The following is an 11,377-nucleotide window of genomic DNA, read 5'->3' on the forward strand; positions in this document are numbered from 1 at the left end:
GGGGGGGGGGGGGGAAATGGGATCACACACACACAACACACATGGGACACAACTTCCTTATTTTAGATGCAGGAAATAGAAATTCAAAACAGTCTCACAAACAGCCTGAAGAAATCAGGAAGCCCTGACTTAACTCACCATAGGCCAAGCAAAAAATTCCAACCCCAAAATCATCTTTAATTATAATCTTCCTAATTTCTCTGCCCATTTTCCAAATCTCATATTTATTCATATCTTAAGGACAGACAAGAGTTCCTTCTACATAAAGCGCTTTTTTTTTGGTACTTGTACCCTACCACCACCCTGTAAGTGAAATCTGTTTTATGTTCTGCAGTTAGGAGTATTCAAAAGTACAAAATGACCACATCACTGCACTGATGCTCCCTATTTGTTGGGATTTCATTTACTAAGCAGGAGGAGAAAAGAGGATAATATAGCACACCAACTTTGATTTCAACTTCTCGGTCTTTTCAGGTGAGATTTGACTGGTACTCAGGACAAGATAAAGTATATAAACAGAATTACTGACTTTCCACAATCTCAAAGTCAAATGGCTAAAGTTATTTTTTTAAAACCATTCTTAAGTAATTAATGGTAGCCAAATAGCCCCTGCACAAGTTTAACAATTACCTTCAGAGCCTAATAGGCAGGACTGGCGTTAGTGATAAAGTTACTTCTGTCATCTGCCTAGTTAGTCACTCCTCTTCCTATCAAAACGTGATTACTTCTTCTGCAGTAGAAGTGACACAGAAATTAACTGATCTACAGTGAAGAACATGAGATCTTGATAACAGACATCCTCCTCCTGTATTAAAAAACTGATTCTTGTGTTTTGCAGAGCTGAGGACACACATATCCTGCCCAGCTTAAGCATGAGCTCTTTTGGTTAACACTGCTTCCACTTTCTTCTAGATGAAGAAAGGAGGCTTAATCAATCAGTAAAACATCTAATTTCTATAGCTCTAGGATGGATAAGCTGCACTTCATTATATCTGAAAACCATTTGTTTATCATGACACAATTCCAAGGCAAGCAAGATCTACAGGAGATTGTCTAATCTTAAATATGAGCTTTAGATCAAACTTGAAAGTTACTTGCTAAAAAAAAAACTGTGTCTTTTCCCATTGTTATGAAAAACATGGATTCCAACTCCTCTGAAAAAATATATTTTGTGAAAACATTAGATTACTTCTGAAAGTAATTCTTCAAAAACTCATATCCTTATTTCCTTTTTCACTTTTGCTAACCCATCACTTCATATGACAAGTTTTTAAAATTAAATGTAAAGACTTGACTGATAACTCCTCTTGCAGTAAAAGCTTACCATTTCATCAACTTTTTTCTAAAATACACCTTCATTGGACACTTATTTCCTCCCACAAAACAGGAGTAATGCAACACCACTGGAAGGTAGGTTCGCTGATGTTGAAACACACAAGAAAGAAAGGAAGTGAAAGATGTCCTGTTTTCATACAGTTAGTCAACCTCTCACAACACAGACTGATTTGAAGGAAAATCTTCAACTGCCTATTCTGGTTGAATTGTCACGTTAAAAAATTAAGTTTCTACTCCCAGGACATCAGACACTTGGCAACAAACTTCCCAACCTGCAAATACAAGGTTTTAATCAATCTTTTCTTTCATTCCTGGCCTTGTCTAGGAGCTCACCAATCTGCAGTGAAAAAGGATATATTAAAAAATTCTCTTTTTCTTTCCCCTAGAATTCATGGTTCTCAGACCCTTCTTTCCCACAAACTTATCAAGAACTGTGATAGAAACTATCCCTTATGTGAAGGTGAAGTTGATCTGACTCCCTTCTTGGCTGGGAGCTCAAAGAGGAGCTTGCCATGGCCAAAAGAAAAGGTAAGGTCAAGAACAATGCAGCCATCACGACTCTTTCCTGATGCTGGCCAAAAATATCAACTGCCCTGTACAGAAGGCAGAAAGTTACACAGGAGTCATTTACACTTGCAGCTCCAGCATCTTAACATTGCAATTTCTCCTCTAACTGGCAGCTTTTATTACATCTCTAGAGCAAACTACTGATGAAAATAGTGTTATATATACGTCAAGAAGGATGAAAGCTTTGTTATGAGACCCTGAAGGCATTTTAGGACAGAAAAGAAACAATAGAAGAAAACTTCAAAGACTCCTGACCTGACACTCACCAAGAATTAAGAGAAAGACTTTTAGTCCTTTCCTTACTCCAATCCAATCTGCTAAGTGGAATCAATAAACCAAACTGAGTGTGCAAGTTACTTGATAAAAGACCTTTGTGTTACAACTCTATTCTTTAGACACATAACCCAGAATTCTCCTGAAATGCTCTTCCTAACATGAGTCTTCACAGCTTGTTTTAGAACCACAACATGACTCGTTCTGGATCTCTTAATCTGATTTTACAAGTCAAAAGAATCTCCAAATACTTGAAGGTCATGCTATGTCCAGAAACCATATGCACAAAAATGTTTGTGGAGTATGAGAAAGGCTGAAAATAGACACAAGCATTTTAGCAAAAGACAGAAGACAAAGCTCTTCCAGGAAGCATACTGATCTATTCTCTACAGAGAGAGCCTAGCTTCTTAGTGATATCTCCAATTCCAAATAGTGTACTTTAAAAAAAAAAAAAAAAAAAAAAAAAAAAAAACCACCACCACAACTAAAAAAACAATTCAACAAAACAGACAATCACATCAGTAGTTCAGCTTTCACTCCACAGGCGTTAATGGGCACTTTGTTATTTCTGTCACCATCTTTGCTCTGGTAGCATTGGCAACAATAGCCCCTCTTTCAAAAACCATGACAATTGCTACCAATACTAGCAGAGCAAAAACTTCAAGTCCTAGTAGATCTACCATTTGGCTGGCACCATTTTTGGCCTTGTATTCCTACAAAAGAGGATTTACAGCATGTAATATATCTAGTATTGTTCTGCACAGCCTGGCATGTGTGAAAAGGCACTGGGCAAGTATAACCATCACCATCCTGCCTTCAGTGTCACTCCTCCCTGGAGGACCTCCATCCACTCCTATCAGTTCCTGGCTGGAGAGGCTTCCTCCCCTCCCAAGTACCTTAACACAGAGTCACCCCACACTTGTAGACAAACGTGTTCAATGGTGGAATTAACAGGCTGGACTCTGGCATCCATACTGGAGGAAGACAGTGCTTGTTGTACTGACACCTTCCACTTCAGCTTTTACCACAGGCAGTGTCTCCTCTCTCCTCACCTCCATAGAAGCAGTATTTTCACAGAAGTCAGTGACTACGTGGGAAACATCCATCACGTATTAATGCATTTTCTATGTGGATATCTAACATCAATAGACTTTATCAGGAAGTATCAGTTTTCCTCTGAATATATTCATACCTTAGAATTTAATACATCTGAACACAGTGCAGCACCAGCAGAGTACTCTGCAGCTTTTATGAGAAAAAAGATAAAAATATAATTGCTCAATATTTGCGTAACGATTAGAATTCAAGGATTTCTTAGTTATAATTTTTTTAAGTGAATATTATGATCCATGGAGATCAGCAGGAAAACACAAGTATGTATTGCACTTGTGTTTCCAGATAAATTATAAGCTTTGTAGCTCATACATACACAAGCTAGAAACACATTTAGGTAGTTCCAGCCTACAGTCCAAAATAAAGCCTTATTCTGTGTAGTGTTTTCTACAGAGGTTTCCAAACATCAGGTCTTTGCATCATTTCAGACCATGTAACTGAAAACAATAAAAAATTTTCATATAGTTCTAAACTCTATAAAAGAAGCAGAAAAATGAATGCATACAAGAAATTTAAGAGGGAAAGCTGAAATAAAGAAATCCAGTTGGATTTAAATTAGGACATTAATAAAGAGATCTCATATACTGTCCCCATGACAGTTTGTATTGTATAAATATTGACAGGGAGTGGCAATCTTTCAGTTAGTTAAAGCCAATCCTTTGCAAGATTTTAAGTATCAGAACAGACTTTGACCTGTGCTCCAGTTAGAAGCTGGTACTGCTCCCATCCCAGTTCTCCCCTAGCAACACAGGTCGCTAACCAGGCCAAGCCACTGCTGCTTGTCTATCCGGGCTCTAGACTGCTGTAACTAAAGCTGCCCCACAGCATGGTATACTCTGCTGATGTTGTCTGAATATCCATCAATACTGAAAAGCCCAAGAAGAAACCTGACTAGAGATTACACTACAGGAGATCCAATCATCTCAAAGCAAGACACTATGGACAAGAGCAGCTCCAAACCACTTTTCCTCTTCACAAAGATCATGTTTCAGCTCTTGTTCAACCACTGTTAATGCAGGTGTTTATTTCAGCCGACTACTGAGAAAGCTAAAAGATGGTATTATTTGCATTTGTTTTAAATGAGCTATAACTGGGCGTTGTCTGCACAGTGCTTACAGTTTCACCAATATTGTCTCGTCATCCTTCTGGCTTTATTGCTGCTTGAATGACTGCACAAATTAAGGCAAAGACAGAATAGTTTTCAACTATTCGCATATTTTGTTCTCAGAGAAGGAAGTTCAGTTTTTCAGTATCTCCATTTGGAACTTCCATTTCTTGATGACAAAGAAGTTTGAATAAACAGCATCAAGCAATATCCACCAAAAAAAAGTTTTTAATTACATGCTTTGGGACCTCTCAAATTCAAGATAAACATTCTGTATTGAGACAAATATCTTGGTATTCCTTGGTAAGAGACCTAAAAATCCTTTTTAAGTAGTATCAAGTATGTCCTAGGAAATTCTGCTAACAGCAACTGTGAGGCTACCAATATCATCTGCTCACCGTGCTTCTAAATATTTATCAAGTTCTTAGTAAGTGGCTGCTGAAACTATCATTGTCCTCAAAGATTTACAGATCAACAGGTTGATTTTCAATTTGTACAGCAAACAAATTCCAGGTGTTTCCCTCTTCCTTCCCACCACCCCCCAAAAAACAAAACACTCAACAGTTGCCAGGGAAAAGAACATTGTTTACAAATATTTTTACTTGATAAGAACATTTATCATCTACTATACAGTTTGGTCTGGGGTTTTATTCCTCTTGTTGAAATGAATCTTAACATCAGCTTGCTATTATCATTCTTGATTAAAACTTTTTATAGAAAAAATTAAAAATTATGTTCCTACAGCCAATTCTACTCATAAAACTAGAGGCTAAGTTAACTGCTATTCCTGTAGAAAATGGACCATACAACGTACCATACAATATGCTAACATTCTGACAGCCACACCACCTCTACTTTAACTCTCTTAAGGCTTATAGAATATTAAGTCTTCCAAGAAGTGCAACCTGAAATGACAATCCACCAAGTTACTGCATTTCCAAAGTCAACTTGCAGCTGCATTTTACCTTTGATTAACATACCAAGGTACATATTTCATCATTAATTTCACATCAACTTCTATATTTCCTCAGTCTTAGTGATGAGCAGCCATATTAACCTGCAATTATAATCAGTTTTGCATATAAAGCTTGGCTATGGTAACTTGGAGACAGAGAATTACACTTCTAGGTCAGACAGAAGTCTTACATTAGATCTAACTACAGAATCACAGAATGGTTTGGGTTGGGAGGGATGTTTAAAGATCATCCAGTTCCCTCCTCCATGGCCATGGCAAGACATCTTTCACTAGATCAAAGACCCATTCAACCCGATTGTTGAACACTTCCAGAGAGGAGGCATTCACAACATTTCTGGGAAACCTCTTCCAGTGTCTTACCACCCTCATAGTAAAACAACTTCCTTCTTATGTCCCATCTAAACCTACCCTCTTTCAGTTTAAAACCATTGACTCCTGTTTTGTCACTACAGGCCCTGGTAAAAAGTCTCTCTGTCAGAAGATATATTCAGATATTCTCTCAGAATATCCTCAAGTCCTGCTCTGCAGGTTGATCTGAAGCCATTCAACACCCAGCTGGTAGCAATATCGGTGACTGTCCCAGCCCAAGCTCTGGGAAACCTCTTCCAGTGTCTTACCACCCTCATAGTAAAACAACTTCCTTCTTATGTCCCATCTAAACCTACCCTCTTTTCAGTTTAAAACCATTGACTCCTGTTTTGTCACTACAGGCCCTGGTAAAAAGTCTCTCTGTCAGAAGATAAATTCAGATATTCTCTCAGAATATCCTCAAGTCCTGCTCTGCAGGGTGATCTGAAGCCATTCAACACCCAGCTGGTAGCAATATCGGTGACTGTCCCAGCCCAAGCACAGGACATTGCACCTGGGTCTAAAGAATGGTAGAAACATGCCCAAGGAGATTTAGTCAGTCATGACATTTCTCCTTACTTTGAATATTCCAGACAATTTACAGCATTCTGAAGCTGACAATCTGCAAATGTTCAAACTCTGCTTTTTCTATGCATGAGCTTCATCAGCAAACGAATAATCTTCTCAAATACCAAGTTTCTCTAGCGTTTTATCACTTGGATTCTTATAGTTAATGTGGTTTCAGTGAAAGTGGTTTTCCACAGTTATTTTGACAGATAAGAACTCCTGAAGTAAAGGTACTTTTGAGTTATATTCTTTACTTTCTATTTATTTTATTTATTTACCAAATCCCTAACCACAAGGTCTTCAGAAGTGCTTTCTAACAAGTTAAGCAGAAGGGAAAAAGAGGTCTAGTGACAAGAGAAGTTTAGAATTCCAAATCCTAAAGATTATGAGATCACCTCGCCTTGTTCCTATGCAAGACAGATGAACATGTATTCTTCTAGATGAATATGAAATAGATCTAGGAAATACAAGTGAACAATGCTCTGTACCTCTGTATTTTTAGTGCAACAAAAATGAAAACCTCGAGACTAGATAAAACAAGTTTGTCATAGCCAGTGTTTACTGTTGTCAGTTAATTTGAAGCCAAAATGCTGAACAAGTGAAACATTTGACATCTTTGAAGATTAAGACCATCAAGAGTTTGAAGTTTAAAAAAAAATAATCAACTACTCAAGTAATTGAAGTATTTGAATAACTTGAGTTACTCAAGTGTCTATATAAAACATGAAAAGATTTTGTGTGTTATCAGATCAGAGAAAGCACCAAAAAGCATCTTCATGAAAATTTACTGGCTATTTTTGAATCAAAACCATAGGATGCTTAAGGTCAAGATGGCCCCCATCCGTTCACCCGTTACAGCCCTGTCTCCAAAAACTGGAAGCCCAGAAACCCCAAGGATTTAGTAAGAAACACAGAGGAATGAGAAATCTGTTTTTATTCTGAAATCATTGTAGAAGTATGCTCATTGAATACCACTTTCCACCGCTTAATATCAATAATGAAACACTCAACACAAGTTAATAGCTAGTTACTTACATTGCCTTTGGCTCTACTTAGCACACCTATGGCATTCACCAGTATCTGATCACTGGATGCCCTAGAATGTGACTACCTATCTAACACAGCCTTCACAGTCTTACTAGATCTTTTTAGGACTGTCGGACTCCCAGTACCTCATATTTTGAGAAAAAGTAGTACATTATGCTGTGATACATGCTTTACGCAGAGCTTAGGCTCTGGCCTCCTCATGGCTCATCAAAACAGACAGCCTGTCTATGATTTCCCCCAGCCTAGTCCTAAATCGAGAACATGAAGCCCAAAAGAAACAAAAAATTTAGTTCCAGACAGTTGCAACTTAGTCTGTTTTCATTACAGTTGTAAGAGAAAACAGGCAAAATAAACACATCCCTCTTGCACCTCAGCTTTATGAATTTCCTTCCTGCAGCATGTAAACTGACATTACATAGCCCTCTGTCTTTTCCGCCTGCTCTGTTGTCAGCACTCTTCTCCCACACCTTCCTGAAACGGTAACATGCCTTCCTTTATATTAGCCTCCCCCCTCCCTGCCCCATCTTTTTCTTAGTGTTCTCATACTACTTCACATATAAATTTAGAACCTTTCAAGCATACAGAACCTAGCTTATGAAGTTTACAAAAAACAAAATGGTTACAAAACTGATTTAAATGTTATTCCATGCCCACCTTTTAGTCTACAGGGGCTACAAACAGATGGGGAAGAGTAAGAATAAAAGAGAAACAAAGTTTAAGAGGATAAAACCATCCTAAGAGAAGCTAAGAGCCTTGCGAAGACCTCATACAGCCAAAAAAAAAAAATGCACTTCTTGAATCTAAAGGAATTCCAGCATTTTAAGCCTACACATATAGAATATCAGATGCTGAATTTAAAGTGTTTGTGTATCAGTTATTCATATAATACCACTCATATACACAGCTAGCACCTTTGCTCAGGAAAAGTGAAAGCAATTATATATAACATCAACTAACAACTTTAGATCAAAAGAAAAAACAGTTTTACAGGGTTTTATAAAAAAGGATTGGGTTGTGTTTGTAATCTGACCATAAAAACACGATTTTATTATCTTTTTAAGAGTACCAGGCGTAGATTCTGACAGGTCTCCCCTCTAACTGGGGGCTGCAGGGATGGTAATAAGGTGTTCATCTTAGATAATGTTAAATGCAGATCAATTACACCTACACCTAAACATTTCTTCCTTAAGAACACATCCACATATCAATGGATTGGATATATAAAGGGTACCTTGGGCCAAGAATGATGCTTTTAGTATGAATCATCTCACTGAGAACTGGTGTAAAATATTTAAACTCTTTAGAAAGTGTTAGGATACTTAAATTCTAGAGAAGAGACCAAGAACCAGCTCGGGATGAGAGATAGGAAACAAAGTAAAAGTTGAACCAGCAGAGAGGTTGATAAGAGCAACCAAACATAAAAAGTTAACCCACCAGCTGTTTATTCAGATGAAACACGTTTTTTTTTTTTTAATTGGTATTAGTTTAAATGAATAGTATCTGTAACTAGAGCTAGCTAAAAAAAATCCACACCACACACAATTCTGATGACTATACCACAAGAAGCTGCCTTTAAAAGAACAGGTATGCCCAAAAATCTCAGATGATTTCTAAAAAATTGTCACTTTAAAGGACATTATTAAGATCTGAGATGCAAACACATGTTCTAAAACTTTACACAATCATCACAGGAAGCATACCAACAAGTTCATTCCCAAACTGACTACAGCTTAGCTCCAAACAACAATTAAAATAACTGAAAAGGGGCAAATTCCTAAACTGATTAAAAGGTGAAAGAATACAGTTAAAGATACTACCACCTGCATGTCTGATACCTGTAACCTCCTTACCATCACTGTAGGAAAGTTGCCATAGTATGGTCTGCATTAAAGCACATACTAGGAAACTGTCATTTTTTTAATATAGGACTCTGGATTCTTAATCAGATCTATACTCTTAACATCTATCAATAGCATCTGGGTGTAAAAATGTCAGATTTTACAGTTGTCTCATCAAAATTGACACAGTACATGCTAAGTATCAGAGCTCTTCTCATTAGCTGTGGTTCTCAGATGACAGATATACAAACTAGATCAAAAGAATCAAGTTAAGTGCAAGATGCAGTGCTGTCTTCCTCTGTGGCAGCAACATCTGCAAGGCTCCGCTTTTATCCAAGGATGCAGGTTTGACCTGTCAACACTTCAGAAGCTCACAAATCAGTAATAACCTAAAAAGAGTACACAGTATCATGAACTTGCACTGATTCTTTCATTAGATTTTCACCTTTCCACCACCTTATGCTCAGGCAAGCTTTCTGCTAAGAGCCATGCAGTGGATGAATGACTATTAAGAGCTACGTCCACCCCCACACCTCCCTTCCTCCCCCAAACCCAAATGTCAGAGTTCATAGTAGGAACAAACTCAGTTTACTTACTCTCCTCTCTGGCAACACAAAGCCAGAAAAAAAAAAAAATGCACTGAAGAACTTTTATCACTTGCTACAAAGAAAAATTATTTTCTTCAGCATAAATGCACAAACTACGATTTGCTACTATTGAAGGGCACCTCTGGGCATATCTAAGTATCCAGCCACATCCCAAACAAATTAGTTGGATTTGGCATACACTTCGTTGAGGTACTTTTTATAATCAGAACTAAAATACCAATCACTTTCGTCAAGCAGCTACCAAACGATGTCCGTTTTCTGTCAGGAAGTGTTATGGTTTGCTTCCTTATGATGCAATATAAGAATGACAGCACTGGAGAGATCCACTGAACCATCGGGTATGATCAAATAGGAAAACAATAAGCAAGCAGCCCTCTACCCCAGGCCTAACACACCAAGTAGTCTAAAACGCATTTAAACCCCTGCCATAACTACTTCCCCAACTGTAAGTGCGTATTAGAGCTGTGTTTTACACATCATTAGTTAGCATTTGCAAACGTCTACGACAAACAGGCTGAAGTCAGTGCTGCGGTGCTTAACCACAACATAAGAGGACCTCATTCTCACAAAAAAATAGTTGCTAAAGAGGGAATTGGTGCGTCAAAGCTATTTACAGTCTTCTGCTCACACACGGGACTGGCACTCACAAATCACGCCTTCGTACAAAGTGTCCACTGCCCCTTATGACAGTCTGCGAAGAAAAGAAAGGTGCATGAAGCGAGAGAGATGACAAGTCTGAGGCAGGACCGGGCGGGCGCCTCCTTGGCATGAAAGCCGCTCTCCCTGCACAGAGACGTTCACGCACCCTCAGCTCAACGCTGAGTAAACAAAACACTCGCGCGGAGTTAAGCAGAGTGGTGACTCAGCCAGGACGGCGAGATTCGGTCCCACAGGGTAGGAAATTCGGGGAGACTGGACCGGGGGCCCATCGGCGCTCCCTACTCACCAGCAAACAGTCCACGTTCACTTCGGATTTGGGGTCCTTTAAAGTCACGTCGATTTTTTCAAACCGAGACTCAAAACTTTCTCCCGTCGACATGTTTCCGGTGAGAAGTTTCCCTTATTCCAGAGCAAAGTAAAGTCAAAAATAATGAAAAAGTAAAAAAAAAAAAAAAAAAACAAACCAAAAAACGGGAACAAGCGAGCACAAAAGAGAAACCACACAGCCTATACCAGGCTGAGGAGCGCTTCCTGAAAGACTCCTTCAATCACAGAAGTCTCTGAGAAAAGTCCCCCACGCTGCCCCGCCAAAGGGGAGAGAAAACCTCAGGAGAGTCCGTGCCAGTTATTTTCAAAGTCATGGTTAAGAAACAAATGATCTATTGCCAAGTGCTAGGGTATTTGAGCTATTCAATCTTGGATATTCACTACTTGCTATCTTGTTTTATTCAGAGAAAAAAAAAAAAAAGAGCATTCTGCATTTGGCTTTTTCTTGTCCACAGCTGCTTGCATCTTTGTTTTTGTTTTCTAATGAGAAGTATGTACGGTTAAAGCAGAAATACATGCTACAACAACATTACACGCATGTTTACTTTCACTCGTTTTGTGCTGGCTATTACCACAGCCCTTTGATTCGAAGGGTTTGGTCGCTCTTGGAAAT

The 11,377-nt window shown here is 38.5% G+C and overlaps 1 protein-coding gene across 5 annotated transcripts in view; it reads right to left on the bottom strand.

The window, feature by feature from the left end:
• ROCK1 (Rho associated coiled-coil containing protein kinase 1) overlaps window positions 1-11,054 on the bottom strand; it is a 93,483-nt gene extending 82,429 nt beyond the window's left edge. For all 5 annotated transcript variants that reach the window (XR_003397729.1, XR_003397728.1, XM_026842044.1 and 2 more), the window contains exon 1: window positions 10,724-11,054. Coding sequence is in view for 3 of the 5 variants with exons in the window: in XM_026842044.1 (XP_026697845.1) it covers window positions 10,724-10,816 (93 nt within the window). In the remaining 2 variants the exon portion in view is untranslated. The remainder of the gene's footprint in view (window positions 1-10,723) is intronic.
• Window positions 11,055-11,377: the final 323 nt, after the last annotated feature.

This window comes from Athene cunicularia, assembly GCF_003259725.1.
Source record: "Athene cunicularia isolate RWA chromosome 2 unlocalized genomic scaffold, athCun1 chr2_part1, whole genome shotgun sequence".
Taxonomy (NCBI): Eukaryota; Metazoa; Chordata; class Aves; order Strigiformes; family Strigidae; genus Athene; species Athene cunicularia.